Below are 27,469 nucleotides of genomic sequence, written 5' to 3' on the forward strand. Positions count from 1 at the left end.
TTCTGAAACAACATGGCATACAAAGGATAATCAGTAAAACATTATTGCAATAATGTTACACATAATAATAATTCTGAAGAATTATGAAAACAAAGCCACACAAAGTACAGAAATCAATAAGGAAGTTAACTCAACAGGCTGCGAAAGTTATTACTGAGCTAAATGGACATGAGCTAAAAAAAACCCACGCGATTACGCAGCAAACAAATATGCACACTTAGCACAGCACTAACATTATTAAACCTCACCGCTATGCATTTACGCACACCGTTAACATTTGTGAACAAGGACGAGGTGAAAGGAAGAATAAAAAACACAGGTCTGTCTGTAGAGTGTTGGAGAAAGTCATGCAAGTCTCAATCCGAGTTACACGGCTCACAACTATGGTGCGTTTAAGGACAGCCGAATAAAATGGCCCAAAAAAGGTACATTATTCGTGAACCATAAATAATATAAACATGCCAAACTGTGGGCTTTCTGACATACTCAGTGCATCCAGTAACGTACAACAACATCATAATTCCTTTGTCCCTTCGTCAGCCTCTCTCTCTCGTTCGTTGTCACTCTCTGTGTCACTTTTGTCTCGAGGCAAACTAGCCCTTTAGCTTGAGCTGTCCTCTTCATCACACAGTAGTCACACTACAGTATAAACCTTGCAATCCCACCTCCACTCGATGTTGCTAGCGTCAGTCGCTAGCTCGGATGATGAGCTCAACATCTACCGCGGCCCGAGCAGTCCAAACAGAAGCTGTAGTAAGTCAAACTTACTTCAAAACGCGATATTAGCCGCACCACTGTTTAAGCCGCAGGGTTCAAAGGATCAGAAAAAAGTTGCGGCTTAAACACCGGAAATTCCGGTAGTCACAGTACCGCCTAGCTTGTAATATAAATGAAATCTTCAATATTAAACAATGCACAATATAATCATCAAATGTACTTAGTTGTTCATGTAATGAACACAGAACAATGAGCAACTCCTGTTCTGTTCAAGCGCATTACGTAACTTGTAGTGTTAGGCGGTAATGTAATCACACCGTTTCATTTTTATTCAAATACCCCCTACAGCAATTAGCATACCCCACTTTGGAAACCTTGGGTCTAGACGTTATTGATGTGGTAAATGAATGTTTTATCAGGAAATGGCAGATTTCTATCGGAATACCAACAGAAGTGTAATAAAGGACCTTTTCAACAGCATTCAATCCTGTGGCCCAAAAATGCCACACAGAGTTGATTGTAAAAGGCTAATTGATCATTAGGGAGCACTCATGAAATTCTTTCAATACAAGGGAGCTCTGTTAATTAAAGGACGCAATACAATTGACCTTCCTCAGCTGCAGCATTTGTATATTGGATTTTTTTACTCGACAATGCCAAAAAAGCCCGTTATTTTGACATCTGAGGAAGTTTGGTGAATGATCTCATAAGCTTTTGTGCAGTGGAATGTGGTATTATTTTTCTTTAAAAAACTAAGAAAGATAGGAAGGATGCCACGGTAGAGAAGTGAATAGCAGGACAAGTACATCACAGTATGTCATTTTGGAAGGGGATGCTTCACAGGCCTTGAACTGAAAGCTTCATTAAATGATACCAGAATCACACTGGGCTCTGCAGTGAAGAGGAACTTAAAGGTTTGTAGCCTCTTTGGTAGAAAGGTAAAGAAAGAGCCTTTGGCAGAGCATCTGGACTGTTAAAACGTGCAGAAAACTGTCAAAATATCTTTTGGAAAGGGATGTTTGATGGGTAGACAGGTGTTTACATCATATACACACGTGAATGGACAGCCTGTTGTGCAATTCAACAAACACAAACCTACTAACTCAGTCTTTGTCTTTTATGAGCATGACTAAGAAGTATGGTGTCCTTGAACGGTCAAAAATACAGCATATTGGTCACGCTCAGTATTAGAAAAGTTTCATTAAGGTGTGAATGTTTGAATGTGCCTCGTGATTGACTGGCAACCAGTCCAGGGTGTACCCTGCCTCTCACCCAAACTCAGCTGGGATAGGCTTTACCTCACCGGTGACCTTAATGAGGATAAGCGGCATTGAGAATGGATGGATGGGCTTGGAGATACAAAATACACAAAGTGTCATGCCTGAAAGGCTCATGAAAAGCAATACTTATGCCTCTGGACCTTGGTTACAATTTTGCCCTGAATTTGCATTGACAGTTGAGAGCCATTGATGAAAAACAATGTGACTAATGCATAAAAAGAACCAATTAGCTTAAGAAAAAATTAATACATGGTTTACAGACATCTGTTCTGTGCTCCTACCTTTGAAGCCATTGTACCAAGGTCATGTCATTCCATGTAATGTAAGAAACAAACACACTCATTCATTGCACTAATTCACAACTTACACTGTGAAATATTCTGTTCCAGAGGGAATGAGTGAGGGTGCGTGTCCTCATCATGAGAAAGAGGAGCAAAATTAGTAACTACTCCTACTCCTACTCCTGTGTTTGTGGTGATGAAGCCCTTCATGCACAATCCTAATTAACAAGACACAGTGGACAAAATATATTCCAAAGCGAAAGGGATGCAGTGATAAAAAAGAGGAAACAACGGCATATCACAAGGTCAAGAGTTATAATGTAATACACTGTGCAGCATAATGTGCTATGTGACAGTATGAGCTACAATGTGCTAACATGGTTCCACACACAACCTGCATACAGTGGAACCTCGTTTTTTCAACAAAAAATATTGTCTCAGTTATCGTACGGCCGAACTAGTCTGTGGGATCGAGTGCCCAAAGAAAGCGTCCAGACGTTGGTGACTCAGTCTGTGATAGTGGTTCTTTTAGAGTTGGGACACTAGAAGACAGATTCCGGATTTGGATTTACACAATTTCTTATGGGAAAAATGTATTCGGTTTTCGTCTGACCTTTAGGAACGTATTAATGACAAAAAACGAAGATTTTGAAGATGCCCTGCACAGTGAGCCTTGATGTTTCAACAGTTGGTGAAACTGTTCTTCTTGTCAAAAGTGAACGGCTATACAGTATCTCATGTTTCAAGCAAACGTGTCCACTTTGTTGCACTTCTGTTTGCATTTGATTAAATCCATGAGGAGACTCCAGTCGTTCGGGTTGTAACACAGGTTTTTTCCCGTGACATTATTTGAAAGCATGCACAATACTAATGAGCTATTCAAAATAATGAGCTAAAACAAACCAAGCTGAGTTGCTATTCTCCCAGTCAACTGGGAATCTTCTTTTTGAATGTGATGACTTGATCAAAGATAGCATTATGGTTAAATTTACATAAAGCAGCCGTATGCAGCAGCATTATGGAAAAGCAAAAAAAAAAAAAAGCACATATTTCTGTCATCTATCCTATTGCCCGTGGAATCATGTGACATAAAGCCTTCTGCGTGCAAAAGAGTCCTTCTTTGTGCAATGATTGGTCCATCTCTCTGAACATGATCAGAGAAAGGGTCTTGTTATGAAAGTGGCAACCTTTTGCATGATCACAGTACTTCCCATCAGTTTTGGCTCATTAGTCCCTGGGTGGTAGTGCAAGGACGAGGTGGGATCAGAAAGCCACAAATGGCCTGAAACGTGTGTTGGCATCCATCCACCCCCACACGCATTCACAGAACATCTCTGAAGAGTTTTTTCTAAATGACATATCAATACTGCACCGATTATATTATTCAAAATAAATTTGACAGCGAGGAGGACTAATTTCAAACACTTTGTTTTAAGTGTGTATGTGTCAGTAATAAGCCAGAAAAAGCATCCCAAATCTGCAACTGCAGAGCGCAACTGAACAGCACTCAACATATAGTAAAGCAAGCGAAGAAGGTAATTAAACATTATGATCATTTATATTTTCTAATCAAAACAATGATGAGCCTTTGGTTAAATGTGCAATTGAATGTACCAGAGTAACATGATTAAAAATCCTGCAGCAGCAGCAGACCTGTAATAACTTCTCATTTCCAAGTCCTAGTACATTGTCCTTCCTTGGCGAAGCAAACCACACACCTCCTTTACGCTATCATTTGCATCCTTTAATGGTTGCAAAGCTGCAATTAGTTAAAATAACTATTTGGAACTGGTGTGAAAACAGCAGGGAGGTGGTGTAGTATATACCAACAGTTAGTGCTGTCCAGATAAAGAAAAAAGACAGAAGAGATGAATTATTAGGATGTGTGATTAACTGATCTGATTAATCTACTTTCATTTTTCAACAAAACATTCCTGACAAAATGCCTCACCTTGAAATCGTTTTCTTTAAATTCATTACAGTATTGGGCAGATCGAAATATTGCGACTGGGTGGTTTGCAGTGATGTGGTAGGCTAAACTTGAGCTGCTTCGGTGGTAAGAAAACTACTTTCACTTTTCCCTCATCAATCATGCTCTCTGAGCATTTTTGAAATGTGAATTTCCCATTCATTGGAACAACTCTTACATGCACCTCCATTTTCATGTCTCTTCTCCGCTACTCTCCACTCCTCACCTTGCCCTCCCAACTACAATTGCAACCAATCAAATCAGTTGACACTAAACAAGCCCAAACACAATTACAGCCAATCAATGTCCACTTCAGTGTGTGACTCAACATTGTTTTTCACCCCCAACAACTCACGCACAAGCACAAGACGCATAAAAATTGATTTTAATGCTTTAATTTGACAGCCCCACAAGAAGTCAAACATATCTGAAACTGAGAACATAGCATGACATGTCCGCTGTTCCCCCCTTGGATGTTGCGTTGCAGAAGCAGTTGTGGGTTGTGCTCACACAGCAGTGGTGATTGAATTTGTGACTGGGAGCTACAACATTGGGGATTCCTTCGAAGTGGAATGTTGTTCCCATGTTGCCTCGCTCCATTAAAATCATCCATCTAGCCATCCACCCATCGATCATCTATACCAATTATCTTGTGCAGGACTGCATGAGCTTGAGTCTATCCCAGCAGCGGTAGATAGTATACCCTGGACAGATCAGTCTGTCACAGGGAAAATAATCCACACTCTCATTTGCTTTTAAAAATATTGTAGCGTTCGCAGTCAAAAGAAGCAGGTCTGAATAGGTACAAACTACGGTTGGCAAAAAATCTCTCATTACCATCTGATCACATGTTATAATACCTGTTAAATCCGTGAATTTTCCGCTTTTTTCCAGGTTATTGATCTGCAGAAATTGTACTGACACCAAATAGAGGGGACAACATTGTACAGTGAATATCATATTCCACCTTAGGAGATCAGATAGGGGTATCCTGATACAGGTCTTTCACTTCTGATACAATACCAATATTCCAGCCGTGAATATCAGCCGACACCGATATCAATCCGATATGAGCATGACTCTTACATACTTTTACTACTTATTTTGTAGCGTGGGATGTTAGAAAAGGCTTGATGAAATGAGTACTCAAACAGAAAACAGAAAAGCGACTCACCACCAATCGGGGCTGGTCATCGAGCATAATGAGTCGGCCTATCTTTTGTGTTACAGCTGCAGTCATCCCTCGCTACATCACAGTCTCACTCTACTGCGTTTTTCAAAAGTTAATTAATAAAACATTGTTTCGTGATTGTATGTGGTCTATTATTAGTAAAATATCTAAGCAAATTTAAGCAAATTGTATGTATTCATGGCCTAAATTAATCATTTTCAAGCATGAAAATGGTTAAATGAACAACAATGCAAGTATAAGGCATTCAAATGTGATCGGAAGCGTAATACAGCATCTGTCACTTGTGTGTGCCTTTGAGAAGCGGAGCCTGGTGAGTGACGCGAGTGACATCAGCTGGCTAGAGTTGACAGCTGAGTGCTAGCAGCAGGTTAGCAGTGTAGAGAGTGGCCGACAGCAGCACCTGTGTGAATGTTCACTGCATTTGTTAACTGATAGTTAATAAAGCGATTGAAGTGCATCTCTAGGACGTATGCTGTTAATGCTAATGTGTGAGTCTATCTTATTTTATCGATGTCTAAGATGGCTTATTTTCTATTATTATGGCTACTATATTGGGTAATACACGTGTAAAGGTGACTATAGAGGTATTATTTCATGTCTAGAGTGCTCTAATAATGGTAATTTTATTAATATTGAATCCTACTTTGTAGAAATTTACTTATCGTGGTCAGGTCTGGAACCAATGAACCGCAATAAATAAGGGACGACTGTAATTACTTTTTGCTGCCCTTTCGGAGCTTCTCAGGCTATGCAAATGTTTCAGACAATATTGGTTGTTTGAGGGAGACAGAGGTTTATTTCTTCACCTTTGTGGTCTTGCGAAAATCCGCATCCTGTCTGCAATGCACTGCTTGTATCTGAGTGCTTGTATTGGACCAATATAATCCGAAACTTGTTTTTTTTTTGTTAATATCGGACCCATGTCCGATATGAAGTATTAATACCGAATCGGGACAACCTTATTATCAGAGCTTTAACAAAAAAAAAAGAATGCCATAATTCTGGGCCAAGAGTGTGAAGTTTCCTAACATTGTTACGGTTTGAAAAGTACTGTTTACGTCACAGTGCAAAAGCACTGGTTCTGCGCAAAAGGCAAAGACGTATAAATACCGGACTCGCTGTTAGGCCTCTGATGCGACAAATTTGCGTTATCTCAGTGCACAGTCATGGAAAAAATGATCAGACCAGCCTTGTTTCTTCAGTTTCTTATTCATTTTAATGCCTGATACAACTGAAGGTACGTTTATTTGGACAAATATATCGATGACAACAAAAATAGCTCATTCAAGTAAAATTTTTTGGCAGTAAAATGCTTTAGCTATTCATGTAAGAACTTAAGTGATTTTGGTTATCAAGAAAACCATGGAATTTCTAGATATCAGCGCTTAAATTACACTTTCATGAGCTATTTTTGTTATCATCATTATATTTGTTCAAACAAATGTACCAAGGCATTAAAATGGATCGATAAACTGAAGAAACAAGGGCGGTCTAATCATTTGTAAATGCTCATTTTGACTGACATGCAGTGACCGTCAGAAACTGACTGACTGAAAAGACATCCTTATCATAACAAAATATTTTCACCATCATAATTTTTGTCCAGTTGTTCATATCGTTGCATAGAGTAAAAATAGAAAGCAAAGAAGGAAGCTGGTGGGGGTAAATCCAACTTCCAACATCTAACGCTCAAGATTAGAAAGGGGAATTAAGGAGTTTCCATTTCTCAGTGAGGGCATCACAGCCTGGTTCCTTCTCTGGCACTCCATCTTATGTGTGTTTTGTTCGGGTGCTTTAGAGGAAAATCTGCCCTCATGCCAGCACACTTGGGAAAGGCGATTTCTGTAATGCGGCAATGTAAGCCTCGATGTACAAATGGGCGTAAGGGACTTTGTGTGGGTATTTGTGTGTTAGAAATGCCAGCTGAAAAGCTGCATGCCTGTCTGGGTGACTGATAAGAGGCGCCCAGTAAGGACAGTTTAGAGCAGCAGCAGCAGAAGCCAAAGCAAGAAAACAAACCTTTGCGAGGTGTTGGGTGTACGTCCATTTAGGACAACGAATCATTCTCAAAACGGAATCTCCCAAATTGGCCTAATGGAGAAGCTGCTCATCAACAACAGCAGCAGCAACAGAAGCAGTATGCCTTCCATGGAAGCTTTTCTTATTTGAATGGTCCTCAGATGGCCGCAATCATAAAGGGTTTACAAATAAAGCTGTCACCAAAGCTGCTTCTTTCAAAAATATAGGTAATCAGCAAGGCTGCTGTGACGCTGCCCTTTTGCTTCTTCCCAAAAACACAGAACAGAGATCTTTAAATTGTGGTCAGCTTCTCTGCAATGATTACAGTGATTATAGAATATCCCAGTGCAGCCCATCAGGTGAAAATGATCACAACTAAAGAAAAAGGGGACTTCCTATCTTTTTTTTCCCCGTTTTACAGGCATTTGTCCTTCATCCCTTTGCCGCTTTTTATTTTCATGTCTTAAAATATTTTCATGACCTGTAAAATCTCTGAACCTATACCAAATGTAATAGACATATATTTATAGCAAAATGCATCCTATTTGATGTAATACAGTATTTTGAACTCGAAAATATGGCACTACAATATGATAGAAGTCAAGCATGCTATATGATGTGCTTGCTGTATCACAAATGCAGTTATGTTAAATGGAAACTGTACGGAAAAAAGACCCACACACAGCTATTTAACAAACATTCATTTCATGTGAGTTTGGGCTCCCTACAGTTGGGAGAATGTGGGTGTTTTGATAACTACGGTAATTAATGTCAATGCTCTATTATACGAGATGAACTGAGATGTGAAAAATACTCAACTATTAACAGGTGCCGAGAGAACAAGCTCTTCAGTAATCCTTAGATGTATTCCCCTGAGACCATGCGTGACTTGCATATAGTGTGCCTTCTGTTCTTGTCTCTCCAAATGGGGTACGTTTTCTGGCATTATGACTTAAATCTGAGATAAGCGCAACAATTTTTGCATTTTTTTTCTGTGGTTCCACAGGATGGGTATTGTACATTATATACAGTTATATACAGTTGGTCTCTATTCTTTCGAAATGTTACCTTTAAATGTACACAATTACTGCAGTTGTGTCTTGTATGTTACTTTGAATTTAACTTTGGTGTACAGTGGTTCAAATTTCACGACTTCACTCAGTCACGTTCTTTTCAAAACTATATGAATTAATAATCCTGCTGTTTCATGGTTGAATGCGGCTTATTATTCATCAAAAAATATACGTAGTTTTTGCCTAAATTAAGCCTTTTCAAGTATAAAATGGCTAAATGAATTAAAATAAGACGCTCATAGACGCTGTGAATGATATTTAGTATTCACTAGGTGTCAGTAGTTTGACTGTAATATTCGGTGAGACACAAATTTGATCGCTGAAACAACAGGCTTTTATTGCTAATTTGAATTATGTCACAACAGGCACAATAATCCCTAATAAAAATCTCTAATAAAAACACAGGCTAATGTTTCTGCAGTTACCCAACTCAACTCTGAACCCCCGACGTCACTTCCAGTCCGCCTGCCTTTCAGCTCCCCTACGCAACACATTTATAGCAACACACACCAGCAGAAGTCTTATTTATGTCTAATATGTCTTATTGTCTTATTATCATGTCAACTATACTGAGTAATGTGAGTGTAAAGGTGACTATGGCGGTGTTAGTTCATGTCTAGAGGGTTCCAGTAATGATTAAAACAGGTTCTCTATGCTCTAACTACAAAAATATTTGATTTATGAATGAAGAATCCCACTTTGCGGAAATTCTAGTAATCTATCGATTGATTAGTTTGATTAATAGAGTAATCGGACAAAAGTCAAAATGCGTATTTTAGGGAACATTGTTGAAATAAACAAAGCTTTCTCTGTGTTTCCACTTAAAAATGCACATGAATTTAAAGGGGACCTATTATGCGTTTCCTCTTTTCTGACCTACTGTATAAATGTTACAGTATACAATATTGTATTCCCATGTTAAATAATGCCAACGCGCCATATACTGAGGTTTGCGCATTTGGAAGTGAGGCCTGAAAGCAGGTTTGGACGGCTTTGCATGCTTTGTTTTACAGTTGTTTTTTTTCACACCGAGTTCCATCGATGCCTACGCAACCCAGACTTCCTTATATGGGCATGTCCAGGCAAACGCTGTCGGCCTGCCCTCCCCCGCTCTGCTTCGCTCTGCTTCGCTCTGCTCTGTTGACAGTTAGCACATATGGCTCCCAGGAAATGTTTGTTTGGGTGTGCCTAAAGAGGCAAGCATCAGGCAGAAGTGATTGGAGTTGCTGATTCCCGGCCAGCAAGAGAAAAATATGCTCATCTGTCAACGACATTTCACACGGGACTGTTTTGTAAACATGGGCCAATTCGAAACTGGACTATCCACTAAACTGTTGCTAAAGTCTGACGCCTTTCCAGTGTTACTTGGCCGTGTTGAAGAGTCAGAATAGCAAGCTGTAAGTACCAATTTATCAGTGTCCTAACTGTGTTTACTTTGTGGAAGTAATCGGACAAAAGGGGCTCGGCAGCTGTCCAGAAGTCCTCGGGAGCGCTTGGGAGTGTGACAGCGGAGTGGGCTCGGCCGGAGGCGTACCTGGAGGAGGGCCGGGGGTGGAGTAAATTACACAGAGCATTGGGCAGGAGGCAGGAAACACTGCAGGAAGAGGTCCAGAGTCTGGAAGATCTAGAAAGCTTATCGTGTATAGCTGCTCTACAGGAGTCCAGAAGTCAATACAAATGCCCGTAAATTAGTACAATAGGTCCCCTTTAACACATACATATTTAAAAAGGTATTAATTGAAGAAGTGGTGTTTGATATTAGGAGAAACAATGTGTTAGCATTAACATAAAACCTGTACATACGCTAACTTGTGCTTGCATGTGTTTAAATAGTAAAACTTTTGTTATGAGAGCGAAACATATAAGATGGCGTTAGCAAAATATACTTTTACCTTGTTTCTGGTTGTTTGCTCTCTACACTGTATACGCAGGGTGCTTTCTTTCTTGTAATGTGCTGCAGCATCAATGTAGTACTGCTGTGAAATGTTAGCACCGTTTGACAGTGCCTGTCTTTTTGAGTTTGAAATGATCCCAAACGTTTGACAGCTTCTGTCGTTTCCTTTGGGCCGTTTCCTCTCTTTCCCCCTTGTCGCTGCTTTCCTTTGAGCCATTGCTCTCCATCGCCACTCTCCGCCGTTTCCCGCCACACAGACCACAGCACCACACCACCGCTCTCATGTGCGCTGTATTGCAGCAGCCATGCGGGAAACAATTTACACGTATTTTAAGTTCCTAGCACCAAACTTGATCAATGTTTGTTGGTTACTCTCATTGAATTCAAAGCACAAAGCAAACATATGCTTTACATTTTACAAGTATCATCACACATTTACAAACTTACCGACTTATTTTCAATGAAAGGTGTTTTCTGCAGAAAAAACAGCCTTACTTCAGAGGAAAAAAAACCCCAAACATTTTATTTTCACCAAAAATGTCCAGGGCCGTGAATGCTGAATCGCGAATGTGTGGGGATTCACTGTATATGTAAAAACTAAGCCAACAGCATTTATGCGACTGATTGGCTGTGGCAGCCCCTTGCAGGGATAAGCCGAAAGGGAAAAAATATAGAATAGAATATACTGAAATGATTTCAAAATATGTCACTCACTCTGACAAGCATATGTGGGAATGGTCCTCTGGAATTCTCAGGAACATTGATGGGTGGGATGACCCAGTCCCTCTTCTGTCGTCTCAATCCATTAGCGTAGGAACTTCTCTGATGTTTGCGGGCAAACTTGATGACTCTGGGTTGGGAGTCCCACACTCTTGATAGCATTTCTTCAATGCCAACCTGGAGACAAAAACCCAATATAGCATCTTTATCAAGATCAACATATGATGTATAATATCGTGCTGTGTCATGCATTGAATACCACATATTTTTCCATTTCAAGTATGTGACAAATGGCAAGCTTTCCTTAGATTGCTACAATTGTAACTAAAATATTGCGTGTCTGTGAGAGTGGCAGCGAGTCACAAAGCATTTTTAAATGCTACTGCATTGTTTTTTGAGGCTCTTGGCAACATGGCTAAAGCCTGGTGGGTGTTAAAGGTGGTCTGCTTTTGCTGCATTCCAGCAAAGGCAGACAATGATATCTAGTGGTTAGCATGTTGGCCACACAGATCTGAAAGATCTGGGTTCAAATCTCCGTTGGACATCCCTGTGTGGAGTTTGCATATTCTCCACGTGTGGGCGCGTGTGGGTTACAAAAACCCACATTCCAGGTTACGAAAAACATGCGCGTTAGGTTAATAGGCGACGCTAAATTGTCCATAGGTATGAATGTGAGTGTGAATGGTTGTTTGTCTGTATGTGCGCTGCCACTGGCAGGCAGCTAGTCCAGGGTGTACCCCGCCTTTCGCTCACAGTCGGCTGGGATTGGCTCAGTATAACCCCCGCGACCCTTATGAGGATTACACGGCACATAAAATGAATGAATGAATGAATGAACAACGATAGCTTGACAAATCTTTGCTTTTTTCCTCCGTGTCACTACAAAGCACAGCAAAGAACCTGACATTTTCCTGTAAGGGTATCACTAGATAAAATGGATATTGATGAAATACCGCTGGAATAACAAAGGGAGCCAGGACAGAAGCAAGAGACTGAAGAATTGTTTGTACCTTAATGAACCGAAAAAGGTGAACTTTGTGAAACAATTTACAATTATTCCACAATCCTTTGTGTCTTTGACTGTGTATTAGATTATCAGTGTATGCTACAGCACCTACGCTACATAACCATTTAGGGTATTGAATTGAGACACTTTTCATTGATAAAGTTCAACTGAAGTGGGGCAGGGCAGATCTGACAGATCACACAGTGATGAAGAAACACTGTGTGTATCAACATTCTAATGTACATGACCAAAATTTAAATCTTCAAAGGATTCCGAGCAGAACACAGCTGCCCAGGATCAAGCAAGTCATTAATGCAGCAGTGCGCACACTACACAACTACAACTACACAACCACTTCACATACACAGAATATACAGATGATTTTGCTAATTATACCTAACTTCCCAGAAGGAATACGCTGTACATATGGTGGCAGCTGAACACAAACTTGCTGCAGTTCTCATACTTCTGTTACTTCTGTTCTATGTCTGATTTCATTACACGATACGGCAGTGCTTCTCAAATAGTGGGGCGACTTATACAGCGGTTTGTACCGATAACTAAATAAATACTCAATAGTACAATAATCCCTCGTTTATCGCGGTTGATTGGTTCCAGACCCGACGGTGATGAGTGAATTTCCACTAAGTAGGATTCCTTACTTATAAATGAAATATTTTCATAGTTAGTGTTTCGTAAACCTGTTTACGACCTTCTAAATATGGTTTTTAACATGATTAGTTTTTGACATTAACATTCTAAATAACAAGACCCAATATAGTAGACATAATAAGAATAAATAAAGACATAACACATCAATAAGACTCGTGCTTGTGTGTGTTGCTATAAATGTGTTCCCAAGGAGATATGAAAGAGGCAGACAGGCAGTGACGTCAGGAAATCAGAGTAGAGTTTCAGCCCTGAGTGGTTTACGGCTGCAAAAGTAACTTGTGATTTAATTCGTGATATTTATTAGAGATTATTGTGCCTGTTGTGACATAATTCAAACTTGCAAAAAGAGCCTGTTGTTACGGCGATGAAGTCTGATCCTCTTGTGTCTCACCAAACATCACAGTAACAGTACTGACAGCTAGTGACCACAGTGGAACACTACATTTCATCAACGTCTTTGAATAAGTCATTTAGCCATTTTTAGGCTTGAAAATTTAGGCAAAATAATATGTAACATTTGCTTGAATATGCATTTTTTAAAAAAATGTATAATACCAAATGTAGCATGATTTGATAATTACATATTTTTGAAAAAACACGATATAGTGAAGCCGCAAAATTCGAACCATGCTGTGGCGAGGGACAACTGCATTTCCAGTTGGTGGGGCGTGACAGAAAATAATAGAACTGCAATATGGTTAAGTGAAGTTCAATGACAATAATGACATTCTACACTATTCAGGATAATTTTGTCAGAAATCGTCCAAAATTTTTACTTAATTGTCCCCAGCAACTAAGCGAAACTACGTTCTTCATCACAGAAATTTGACCAGAACTGGACTTAGGAGACCAAGTGGGGGGGGGGGGGGGGGGGGGGTAAGTCACTGTTGCTGGACTACAATGCTGACGGGGATGTCATACAACTTCATGTCAAAAAATCCGAACTATCCCTTTAATGGACACATTTTTAGCAACATGATCGCCAGTGCACCTGTGAAACCAAACCCCTGAAGCAAAAAACTATTTGTTCATGTTCTTATGATATCATACTGCTACTTGTACCAAAAGATTATATTCTCATCTGGTGAAATGAGGTTTAGAAAGCTGGGGAAATGTATTTTTTTATTGTATTATCTATGGTGTCCTCCCCTGTAAGACGGTTGTATTGGTGTAATCCACCTAATCCTATTGTTGTCTTTCACAATATACACAAACACACATATACACACACACACACACACACATAACCTGACAGATAGGCTTTGTCACCTGAAGCACAGTAGAAATCTTCCAGCTTATCCCAACAGGAACACGCTCAACACAGTTATACATGCACACCATCTGTGAGCACAGGTCACCTGTCAATTTACACACGCTTTACCTGCGAGGGAGCCAGACTATAAGCTCCCAGACCAAACAAGGAATATGCTTAATCTTTTGTTTTAACACCTCACACATTTGCAGTTCAGAGAATTGGAACCCGAGCTCACTGCAGGCCAGCTCTCTGGACAGGCGAGGGTTTGGATAGAGCTGGACAGCAGCACAATATAGGGGGGAGGGGGGGTGGATGTTTGGGGCGCAGCAAGAGGAGCAAGGGGACCAGATGTGTTTCCCTGATAAGATAACTCTTTTTCCAGCTCCAATCAACCACAACACTCACAGGTACTGACTTGCATGAGGCAAGCAGCCAACAGTGGCAGGTAGAATTATTCTGTCTGTGAGTGAGTGAGTGTGTGTGAGTGTGTGTGTGTGTGTGTGTGTGTGTGTGTGTGTGTTTGTATACAGTATTTGCCGATCCTCATTTCAACCAACTGAATACTGAGTGGAAACGAACATATTTTAAAAAACAAACAAAACAAAAAACACCCACATGCTACAGTACATCACCCTCTCCAGCTGATGAGAGCGAATCATCATGCCTGCCTATCATAGTCTACCACTTGGACCATGAAAAATACCCAGAAAATGCATGATTCTTTCTTTCTCCTGTGCCTTCCGCTACGACAGTTGGGGGGCACACAATGAATATGACAACATACAAACTCAGTATCTTTTTTATGTCATGTTTGGCAGGTTAATGCAAATAACAGCGCATGCCGTTGAAATGATTTGCTCCAATTGTGTGAGTGTGCATGGTGTGTTGCATGAAGACATGAAACAGTTGAAAACAAGGCGAATCAAACAACAGTGAAAGCTTATCTTCTGCGTCAGACATAATGAATGGAGCAGATGAAAATAGTCCTTCCAACATGTCTTTCTGCATTCTTACACCAAATCAGTCTGCATGAATACAATCTCGTATGTGTCCTTCGTCATTTCCCTGCGCTGTTTGGCAAAGTGTGAGCTCCAGAGCCAAGTCCCCAGGCTTTCAGGTCGATGGTGCCCGCTCGCCGTTTGGCCGCTGCCTTGCACGCACTGTTTCCTGTCAGCTGGAAGCCCTGGTCCGCGCTCGAGCATCACTGGGCATGCTCCCAGGTGGAACACCTCACCGTCTTAGCGGGGGTGCTGCTTTGGAGGTCAGGAGAACCGGGATAGAGAGGGGCCAGAGACACCTCTCCTGTTCGCCTTTGAGCCCTCGTAGGGGCAGGGAGGCTGGTCGGGTTTTGCGGAGACCCCAGCGGATGCAGGCATGTGTCAACAGCACTTTTGAATATGCGGTGCATACTTTTTTGCTGTACCTTTTATGTTACTTTTGCATTTTGTACAGCAGGGTTTGTAACCTTGGCAGTATATGTACGGTGTTTATCGAATACTTGGGCACTTGTACAGCTGGAGTGTTCAGATGAAGCAGTATAAAGAAAATGACGAATCTGGTTTTACGTTGTGAGGGAATTATTTCCCATTTTCATGAGCTTTTTCAAGTTTTAACAATATTCTAACTTTGGTTTTAGTGTAAATTTTGCTTGTTGTTGCTCACTGCAAACACAAGCGTGTTCAGACTCACCCCCACTCGATGAGAGCCACCCTGCTCTGCGTTTTTTGGTTGTTTCTTGAGCGTTTTCCCTTCATGATGGACTATCACAGTGATAACATTTTCCGAAATCTCTATTTGAACGATTTCCACAGGCGAGAACAACACGTGGCATTTTCGCTCAGATTTGACATGACTTCTAGCTCCAAATAAGCTTATTTGCTACAGCAACAAAACGTGCCATTACGTGCACCCAGCAATTTTGCTAATACTATGATGAAGCCTGTGTCTTGCATCCTGCTATCAGAAGAAACATACAATGTGTGAGTAGTCGCTGTATGCCACTCAGCCAGTCCATGCTGGCAGTGCGGCCGACTTCACTATCATGTGTTCGAAACTTATGATTGGTTTGGTGGCAGCAGTGCTTTAGAGTTGATGCCAAGAGAGAAATGAAAAAGAGAGGTTGGCCAGGCAGAAAGACAAAACCATAATATAAAAGTCATATGCTATTGTAAGCCTGTGTGTTGATGATATCAGCTGTGGCTGCATGGGACAGTGAGGCGGCCATTATGCTGTTGATTCTTCCCATAGGATTGCAGCAAGATATGGCGTACTCAGTCAAAATCCTGAGTGATTGCAGAATTTACTACTATGGAGTTTCCAGTCATGTGGAGACTGTGTAAGCATCATTCTTGTCCACTCTTATACAACATAGAGTGTGAGCATATTGGCAGGCATTGACACGTGTGTGTTTGTGGGCTTGTGCATACATGTCATAGAGTCCGTGAGTGTGTCCCTTGTGTACCTAGGGCTTGGAAAAGCCAGAGGCAGCCAGGGCCAGCTGGCAGCTCTCTGCTCCCGGACACACTGCACATTCTACAGGCCTGAAGCCCCTCAAGCTGTGGAGCTGACATCTGGAAGTTTTCAGTTCGACAAACAGGCAGAACAATACCATATGAGCACATGCTCATTACGCATTCTGCGCACAGTGTAATATTTCATCCAGGTCTTTTGATATATACTTTTTTGTCTTCAGTTGTAGTGCAAAGGGAAGAGATCATCGTACAAGTCCTCAGTAAGAACATAGCCTCCCAAGAGATGCTTTGAAGAGACTGCAGTGAAGAATAAAATCAAATACACTGCAAATAATGTTAAATAGCTGTGTTTTAAATAGACAAGACACACATGGAATTCCATAAATGTATTCCTATTCCTGTATGCGCAATAATTCTACCTTGCTGACATTTGTTTCCAGTGACCTGTGAGTCTGCGGGTGCTCAGCTACCCCACATGCCAGCTCCAGTTGTAATCTACCTTGAACAGGTGAGACTATCCTGAACAGAGTGTGGTAAAAATGCAAATCAAATAAGAACTAAAAACCTGTTCCGGAAACCAGTGGTTTTGAGATCCATTGGTGCATAACTAATGGGCTCTAAGCTGGTGGAGAAAGCGAGCCAAAGTGCCATGAAATCAGAATGAGTTGGAGAGCACTCAATGAGAAGCCCTACCTGTGTGAGGCGTGATAGCAATAGAGAGCGTAAACACAGCAGAAAGACTTACAGGCCAAAGATGCAGTTTTATACACTGGAAAATGAACATTACAGGTGAGCTATTTTCTCTTGCTGAAAAAGGTGAGCAAGTGTTATTAAAAGCAAATGAATGCACCCGCAAGCTCTGATAAGAGATGAGTCTGGCATGTAATTGACATTATGTCTCTGCACTGAACAAAATGAGCAGCTTTTAGTCTTTCCTAATGCGATGTTACCATGTTGCAGAAGAAAGAGAAGCAAGTGATGTTCTACCGTCTCAAAAATAGCCTAATTTTCACATGAATAAAGAATACAAAAACATGAATCGCGTCATGGTAAAAGGTTGCCCCAATATTGCAGTCACAGGCATATTTTAGGCCCCCACATTGGGAATACAGTTATTGTATTACTCTTGAGCTTATTTAATCATGATTAAAATCATAAGTGCACATTAAGCCCAGTAGAATTGAACCAGAATAGTGCAAGAAAAATTATAATGGCTTGGCATTAGTGGGTGTAAAGTAAAAGTGGCATTGTGTTGCCACACAGTCGCTAATGATGTTTTGAAAACAGGAGGCTTGTCTGTACTTCGTCAGCACTCACTTGGAAACCACAAGTTAAATGGGGCTGACATTTTTTTACACCAAAAAATATAAAGAGAACACCACCAGCTAGCATTTGTCACCCTAGGTGGTTTAAACGAACAGATTGAAAAGAAAAATGTTTAGATTTTTCACAATTACAAATTAAACTGAATAAAAATTGTCGTTCGGCCCAAATAATTGCGTTCACGTTCACTCACTCACGGCTGTCGTAGTGCGTGCAAACACACAAAAGCAGTCGTAGAGAATAGATGATCAATTTACAGTCATGCTGTTGTTGCGATACACTGCACGAGGGGTGTAGTGCGGCCCGGGGACCATTTGTGGCCCGTGGCAGTTTTTCTTATTGACCCTCAGCACATTCTAAAATACATTAAACAATTGCAAAAATGGGAAAAAAATAGCATTCATTTTTACAAGAATAAAGACAAAATATTAGCATAATAAAGTCACAATATTAAGAGAAAAAATAGCCTAAAGTTGAAATACAGGGGAAAAAAAGCTGTAATGAAAAACAAAACAAAGAATGACGTTTTTGAAAATTAGGTTGGAAAAAAGCTATAATTTTAAGCCAAAATATTAAGAGAGCAACGATAAACAGTTCACTCTTCGGTCCGGTTCGATACGTTCGTGTTACGGTTCGATATTTTTTGACACAAAAAAGAAATTACTTTGCCTTTTTTAATTTCAATTTTATTGCAATTGCCAACATTTTTCTAATTTTTCAACATTTTCAGCATGGTATGAACGTGAAAGGCGGAGCTCAGTGGCTCTGTGCTTGACCATGCAACCTAAGCCAGAGTAGCTGATCGCAGATACACTGAGCTTCAGCACAGAGCGCCTTCAGAAGTTGCTCAAATAAATATCAGACAGTTCGCTACGCATGTGTATTGACAAATACTTGTATTGTTAGACTCCTACAAAATATTATGATAATAAAGTCATAATATTACAAGAACAAAATGTACACGACAAATAAACATTAAAAACCAACAAAAAGTGAAATGTAAGAAGAAAACGGTCATACCAATTATATGCTTTGTCACTGATATCACAAAGCTGAGATGCAAGCTGTTTTTTTTCTTTAAATATAAGAAATGTCTTTGTATAGCTACATAGGTTGGTGTAGAAAACGTAAAAGTGGCCCCCACATGGCCCCCACATCCTTTGATTTCTCAGTATGCGGCCCTCAGTGGACAAAGTGTGGACACTCCTGCACTACACAGTCAAATCCTGGTTTTCGAACACCCAAGTTCTTGTATGATTCAGTTTTTGACAAACATTTTCGCCAAAATTTCACCTCACTTTTAGTATGCTGTCTCGGTTTTCGCACTGGCGCCCATGTCAGTCAGGGGCCCTTGGAATTGTCCTATCGTCCCATAGTTAATCAAGGAAATATAGCCAAATACCCATCCTTACAGGAATTACTTATAGTTAATGTAAGTAATAATATAATTATAATTATAATGATGGCACATAATTGTTTTTGCTGACTGTGGGAAATAATCTGCCGACACTGCTTTACATGACCAAATCTGGTTGCTTGTATGATAAAGGGTATAGGCAATTGGGTACCTTTGTCAGGGGTAAAGGGTGGGGGTGTCCAGCTGGTGCCAGCTTAACAGTGGTCTCCCAGATGTGAGGGTCAAAGAGCTCTCGGGCCGTCACCATGAACTGGATGGGTTCTGATAGGTTGGAAAACTCCTGCTCGGCATACACTGTCCCATCAGGCCTCACGCTGAAGTTGGGGTCGCTACTAACAAAGCCCACCTCTTTGCTGCGCTGGCAGTCGTCAAACTTCACTGTAGGAAGACATGGAGAGAGAGAGCGAGAGAGAGGTTACAGAATTAAAGAACATCAAAGTGAGATTTACTCCATGAGGGTTTTGCAAATCCTTGACACATTTTAAGATTAACCTGCACCCATCAAAACATATCTTGAAATATCTCATCCCCTTTGCTGTCACTTATGAGTCCTCCCTTTGACATCTCTGGCAAAATGAACTGCTTATCTTTTTTCCGAACCACATACACGGGGGAGCCTTATTCTCTTTTGTATCATTTTTCCTTCCAAACTAGACAGATAGCGATGTCAAAACAGAATTTCTCTCAACTTCTCCTGGGACGCATGGAGTAGGTCCAAAAGATATGAGGCTGACTGGGCCGAATGCACTACAATAATCCCTCATCACTTTCCATCTCGTGTTTCGCGACTTCACTCTTCGCCATTTTTCAAAATATGTTAAAGGGATAGTTCACGTTTTTTGACATGAAGTTGTATGACATCCCCTTCAGCAGCGTAATCCAATAACAGCGACTTACCCCCCACTCGATCTCCTAAGTCCAGTTCTGGTCAGATTTCTGGGATGAAGAACGTAGTTCCGCTTAGTTGCTGGGGACAATTAAGTAAAGAGTTTGGCTTAACACATTTGCCTCACAAAAATGCCTTCTAAAAAAAAAAAAAAAATCTGACCTCACAGCTTTTTGTCTCCCGCCGTATTCCGGCGCTCCGTTGCCTGTGCATTCTTGTGTATGTGACGAAGACACTCGTATCAACTTCCGCGACGGAGCGCCGCGGCCATCTTGTTTACGTATGTGTTCTACAGCGGAAGAAGATGCGAGCATCTTCGTCACATACACAAGTATGGAGCGGCAACGATGCGCAGGGATACGGCGGGAGACAGATATAACGCCGAGCGTTTGGCGAGGTTTGATTTTTTTGAGAGGGCATTTTTGTGATGCAAATGTATTCATCTTTTCAGCGCATATTTTTTTGAGAAGCCAAACTCTTTACTTATTTGTCCCCAGCAACTGAGCGGAACTACGTTCTTCATCACAGAAATCTGACAGGAACTGGACTTAGGAGACCAAGTGGGGGGTAAGTCGCTGTTATTGGACGACAATGCTGATGGGGATGTCATACACCTTCACGTCAAAAAAATCTGAACTATCCCATTAATTCATAAATCAGCACTTTTTGCAGTTGAATATGGCCTATTAATTAAAAAATATGCATAGTTATGGAAATTGTACATATTTTCATGACAAAATGAAGTATTTTCAAGCATGAAAGTGCGAAATAACCTAAAATACAAATACAAGATGCATTGAAAGACGTTGTGATAGTATTGTACCCTGGTCAAGTGTTAATAATGTTACACTGATGAGACTATAGCCACCGCAGGAAGTACTGTACAGAAACCAAAAGTAAAAAAAATGAACAAAGATCTCTCCCAGTGCTAACCTGTGAGTCTACACTATTTTCTTATTTTCTTTATTTTTATTTTCATGTATTAAATCCGCTATATTGGGTAATACGAGCATAAAGGTGACTATCGGGTTATTATTTCATGTCTACAGGACTCTAATACTGTTGAAAACATATTTAGAGGGTCATAAACATGTTTCCTATATGCTAACTGCGAAAATATTCAGTTTATAAATAAGGAGTCCTGCTTCGTGAAAATATACTTATCACTGTCGGGTCTGGAACCAGTTACCATGATCTACGAGGGATTGCTCTACATGTTTTATTGCTAAGCCAATCCTGTTTGTTCGAGGCACTTGGGATGCTGCTTTTGTTGTTGATATGCATCTTTCCGTTTAATATAACATTGATAACCAAAAGTATTGTGACAGCTTAAGCGGGCCTTACATCCCGACGTACGTGCTCCTGTGTGCTGGGTACGTGCGAAAATGGGGAAAATCGCGAGAGACGCGCACTTGGCCTGCACGGATTTTCACACCCACAGACAGCACGCAAAGCCTGTAGGACAAAAATTGGGATGCAAATTATTTTCTGCGTGCACGCAGGAAAACCTTGCACGCAGCCAGGTCGCAAGGGCAAGGCAGACGAGGAGTGCGTGGCCCTTGCGTGTGGCGCAAGTTTAAAAGTACATTGTGTACATTGCCCAGCTACGGCAGAGGCTCCTCCTGTGGCGGGCGACTCTTCCAGTTGTACACTCTGGTTCTCCAGGTCACGATAGCCGTAGGTGCTGTAGGAAGCCAGTACACCCATCTTGCAATCGAAGTGAGTGGGCTGCACGAGCCTCGTACGATGCCCACACCCGTACGTCCCCAATGAGTGAAACGTACGACAGCTTTACATGAAGTGTCGCATGGCACACTCACGGTCTAAAAGCTACCAAGCACGAGGGTGTCACGAATCACTTTCTCCAAAGTACGCCACACTTGCAACCCCCCTGATACTCTACTTCACCTACGTGCTGGCCACGGCCAACTCACTTCCCAAAAATTGCGATGCCCGTGCGTGTGGTGACACGTATGTCGGGATGGAAGACCCGTTTTACAATAGAAGGCAATACAGTCTCTTTTTTCCACTGTAGCAGCTACCACTCTCCTGGAAAGACTCGGGCTGTGGCTGAGGGAATATTTGTCAATTCATCCAAACGAGGCATTACCAAAGTCAGGGCTCCCACGTTTTCCCACACTAATCTCATCTAAGCATGCGTTTATGAAACTAGCTTTGTGCACTGGGAACAGTCATGCTTCAGCAGAAAAGGGGGCTTCCCCAACTGTTCCTCCTAAACTACAAGCATGGATTTAGCGGGAATTAGGAGATCTAGCCCAAACCCCTGATTGATAAAGGCGTGTCCCATTCTGTCCATATAGTACAAACTGTGACATGAGAGATGATGAGTGCATCAGAGCAGATATTCTAGTGACAGCTGACATGAATATGCTATTTCACCACCCCAGACATAGAACCAACTGACAGCATCCCAGACACGACAATTTCATCCCAGTGCCAAATTTAATCAACACTCAATGCATCATCATCCCATCACATGATTCACAGCGTGGTGCAATGGCATGCGTGCAGAGAATGAATGATGGGTGTTTCCAGCACGCCTGCCGTGTTAAGACACACGAGCACCAAGTTGAAACGCATGCGCTGTGATTATATCTCAAACTCTGGCTGCTGATAAAAAGACAAATTGATTTCATAAATCACTCAGGCATTTGAGCTCCTGTTATGAGCCATGGCAGAGTGATTTTTCAAAAATCCAGACTGAAGAATTTTACACAGCCAGCTTTTTATCAAGCCATCTATTTAATTTATTGCTCAGATTCCTGTCAAAAGTAGCACCCAAACAACAGGCTAATAAAACGAGTCCTTGATTCAGATGGAGCTTTGCATCGAACAAATGGCGCCGCTTGTGTTCACCATTTGAGCAATGGCACACAACATCGACAATGTGTGTATCTGTCTTTGTTGGCAAACGGCATCCGTGTTTTCATTAAAACAACCCATGCCACTGAACAATGTCCTAACGGGATTGAAAAGCTTTGTGCAGAATTACCACTTGGCTTTATGCCACGCAAAACAGCGGTAGGTGATTTCACAACAGGTTGTGACAAGATAACAAAGACCTGCTTAAAATTGTGATGGTAGCCATGTATTATGAAAATGGCTTCAATTTACTTGAACCGAGCGGGCTAATTGTTGTCACCCAGACAGGACTTTTGTTGTGCAGCTGGAGGGGTGAGGACACCTGCCACTTTTGTATGTGTGTTTATGTTCCTGTTTGTGAACGTGCGTGGGAGTTTCGTTCAAAGTACAGTGAGTTTGACAAGCTGAGCTCCTGCATATACTGTAATTTTAGTGTTAATTCCACTACAACGCCAATGAGGTCTCGGGGGGGGGCTCTCTAAAATCACTAGTGTGCATTATTTGTTGTGCACCAGGTGGCATGCAAACTTAAATTTGGTTTATGAAAACATACACAGCCCTGTGAGCTTTTCATTCTTAAGCAAGGGAACCAGAGCCGTATTCCCAGAGGGGAGCAAGTACCCGACCCTGGTTTTAGGGAGAAGTATTTATTCAGTTGCTATTCATGTCCTGGGGGACGAGAGCAACGGTGCGTGTGGTGCTTGCCAACAACCAGATAGAAAAAGGTAATCACAAAATATCTACGATATAACACACTAAACACAGTCCACTCTCAACAGGACAATTACCATAAGAGCAGATAATTGCATGCACTCCGAACATAGCTTGCAGCAATACTAACACACACAGTACCATATTTTCACATTTGCAATTTATAGTTGGTGCTCATGGTGTTAATGTTAATTCATACAAACTGATATGAACCAAGGAGTGGACATTACCATCGACAGCCACGAGAGGGCGCTCTCGCCTTGTGACAACTACTGTATATACTGCCCCTGCCATTCAGTAATGAGGAATGAGATCGAGAACTTGGTGAACTCGCTAACTCGGTAACTTGCTCGTTGGGCTATGCTATTTTAGTCCATTCAGCCTAATGTGCAGCTAAATACCTGTTAATGTGCTTTGTTAACATGTCGAACATCCATTCAGCCTGTGTGCTATTGCGTAGCTGAATAACTTGCCTTTCCAGATTAAATGTCTGTTCTTGGACATCCATTTTTTTCAATAAATGTTAAAGAAATAAATAAATGTGACATAGAGTGCAGTCCAGTGCAACTTACTGTATGTTTCTTTCTTCTTCATGTGGCATTTTTTGATTAATGTGACTCATAACCGGGAATAAATTATAGTCTGGAAAATCGCAATATTGAACGCTGGAAACAACCAATTGTTTCATGACATTACATTTCTACTTTCTTTATTTTCTTTATATCGACAAAAAGTGACAACATTATTTTTGTTGTCATGCAGGGTTTTTTTTGTATTCTCAGAGTAATTTTTGGGCTGGAACTATTATTTTCTTCCTGTGAGTTAACCTGCATCACCTGATAGTGTCTACAAGCACATTTCCTGTTGTAATCATCAACGCTTTTGTTGTGTCATCAGCTTTCCAGGAAAATCTACTGTGGGGTACCTCAACCTACTGTAGGAGCAAACCTAGTCCGTTTGAGTTGTCCCGTGTTAACAAACAAATCCATGGGCTCTGGTTAAGTAAGAAGTCTGACATATTTATTCACCAAAAATATTTTATATGTCGTCTGTTTGCTTCATCTGTCGTATACTCTGCCTGCAGTGTGCGACATATTCTCACAAGAAATGCTATATGTTTTTTTGTGGGAAATGTTAAGCAGGTTCCTGAAATGCTGTGATGTTATTTCTGAGCCCAGAGGCAACTCAGATGTCATTGTAGTGTGCAAAATTGAAGCTTTGGGCTTCAAACAGCTTGCCAACAATTTCAGGCACAATGCAATCAGCAACAATACACCTACAAGCAAATATATTGATTTTGGATAGAAATGTTTGTTGTTTTTTTTTGTTTGTTTGTTTGTTTTTCTGCCAAAGCAGTCACATGAAACTGACTATAGAACAGCATCTGAATGTGTATGGTCGTGTGTATTTTTGTGAACATTATTATGTTTGTCTCTGGCCTCCCCAGCATTGTTTGACAGGCTGCTGAGGGTGTTGTCATTCTGCTTGGTTACTCAGATCTTGACACACACATCAGAAAACACGGAGCCCAACAGAGCGGCTAGCATACTGCGGGTGGGGCTAACATTGAGTGGCCAGGCAGCTATGACGGCCAACCTCTGACAACAACGACATGCTTTTGCACTGCATTGCTCTCTTCCTGCCAGCAGATCCCAGTGGCCCATGTTGATCTTCCACCATTACAGTGTCTGGACTTTGTGTTCCCCCTCCCAAATTTCTCCATCCACAGGCTGAACACCTTGATGGGGCAGCTACCACTGAAAAAGACGACACATAAGAACTGGTTGCAACAAAAAAAACACAAAAAGCCAAAGGACTGTTCTCATTGAATCTTATCAGGTACTGCAACACAGTTCATTTGTTTATTTTGTATACTAGCAGTTTACAGGGCCCAGACAGTCGATAACCAAAGTATGAGAAACTCGACTTGACTCGACTCGACCTTAAACTGAACTTGCGTTTATCTGCCACCTGAAATGCACCCAAACTGTACTCAGTTTGGGTGCATTTCCAAGAATGCAAGCATATAACATTGTGCTAATTGAACCATGACAGTTCAGGGTTATGCACTCACTCACTGTCAAGGAGGTATTGATTTTTGTTTAGTTTAAGTGTGGATGAGCATAACAATTGTGCCATATTGCTAAGTAAACAATTGTTCTAGTCGCCTTCTGTTTATCCCCCAGCCAATGTAAATCATAAATATCATAAATAGTGCACATACAAGGTTGAAGCTGTGCTAGACAACAGCCCAGTCATCTCATGGCAAAATGAACTATTGACCTAAAATACTGAGATCACGACTCATAACGTGAGTGTGGAATTACCATACAGATAATTCGATTGGGCAAAATCACCAACAAGTTTCATTCATTTCTGTGGCCTGATTTATTTAATAGTATTACTGAAAGACTGAGCATGAGTCATTAAATCTGACAGCGGCAAATCCCAAAGATTATACTTCAGCCATCCCCAATAGGCCAAAAAAGGCCCACGAAGCCCTTGTCTTGACAGCACCGACACAGCATGCTCTTTACATCCTCCAGCCTCCTCCGAGCTTGAGGCTGAGTGGCACTTATTAGCCAGGAGGCGGTCATCAGAACGACTGGCATAGAAATCAGATTTAATGCAAAAACAATGTATCCGTAAGAAGCACTGAGAGAAGGACACCGAAAACTCATCTCTAGTACAACTATCACCTGTCCTACTATGAAGAATAGAGTGGAAGCTTGTTAGCGTCATTAATCCATTCCAGAATGCCTGTCTCTAACTGAAACGGACGCTAACCAAATACATGTTTCCCATAAGAAAATATGTTCATCCAATTAATCCATTCCAGAAAGCCAAAAATGTTAACACAAAACACATTTTATAGTTTTAAATTCAAAATGCATATAAATACATATAAATAATGAATGAAAGGGACAAACATCTAACGCCGTTTTTACCTTTATTGAAGACGTGATTCTTGACGTGACTGCTCCCAAAGACACGACGTGGCAGTGAGATCAACACGGACAACACCTTCCTGTTCTCCTTGAATAGTGTTTCTCACCTCAATAACCCAGAATGGGGCCAAAGAAAGTGTCAACACTTGATAAAGATGGTGAGAAACACTATTTAATTTGAGAAACAAGTAAATAAATAAAACATGAAGGTGGTGTCCATGTTGATCTTGCTCTTTAGGAACAGTCAGGTCTTCAATGAAGGTCAAAGTAACCTTAAATGTTCATTTATTTGTCCTTCACATGCATTTCCAATTGTTTTATGTGCGTCAAACTCTAATTGTAAAACTATAAAAACTGGGTTTTGTGTTAACATTTTTGAGAGTCAACCACTGATGACCTCGTAGACTCACAGACAGTTGGACTCACGCAGTGTCTAGTCAGTATTGTACACTAACTGGAGAATGTACACACTAAAAACACACTAACCGGGGTGCAAGCTAACTGAGGCTCCACCGTACTGCCAATGACTGAAATAGCTGTATTAACAGACACATTCAATCTCAATTACTTCAAAAATGGACGTTCCAGCCAAAGAATGGATGCATTTGTGTGTTATTTTAGCACTAGGATAAGTATTGACATTTCCCTTAAGCATTATTTAAAATAAATAATTCTGAACAAATGCACCAAAATAATAGAGCTCAATTGACATCCCCGAAAATGGTGATTCCTGGTGTTGTAGTTGCTTCCAG

General features: G+C 41.0%; 1 protein-coding gene across 2 annotated transcripts in view; it reads right to left on the reverse strand.

Moving 5' to 3' along the window:
- Positions 1–27,469, reverse strand: part of cdh4 (cadherin 4, type 1, R-cadherin (retinal)) — a 237,285-nt gene that overhangs the window by 80,116 nt on the left and 129,700 nt on the right. For both annotated transcript variants that reach the window (XM_054784962.1, XM_054784963.1), the window contains exons 3-4: positions 19,441–19,667; positions 11,140–11,322 (exon numbers count right to left, since the gene is read on the reverse strand). In XM_054784962.1, coding sequence (XP_054640937.1) covers positions 11,140–11,322; positions 19,441–19,667 — 410 coding nt within the window. The remainder of the gene's footprint in view (positions 1–11,139; positions 11,323–19,440; positions 19,668–27,469) is intronic.

This window comes from Dunckerocampus dactyliophorus, chromosome 8 (assembly GCF_027744805.1).
Source record: "Dunckerocampus dactyliophorus isolate RoL2022-P2 chromosome 8, RoL_Ddac_1.1, whole genome shotgun sequence".
Taxonomy (NCBI): domain Eukaryota; kingdom Metazoa; phylum Chordata; class Actinopteri; order Syngnathiformes; family Syngnathidae; genus Dunckerocampus; species Dunckerocampus dactyliophorus.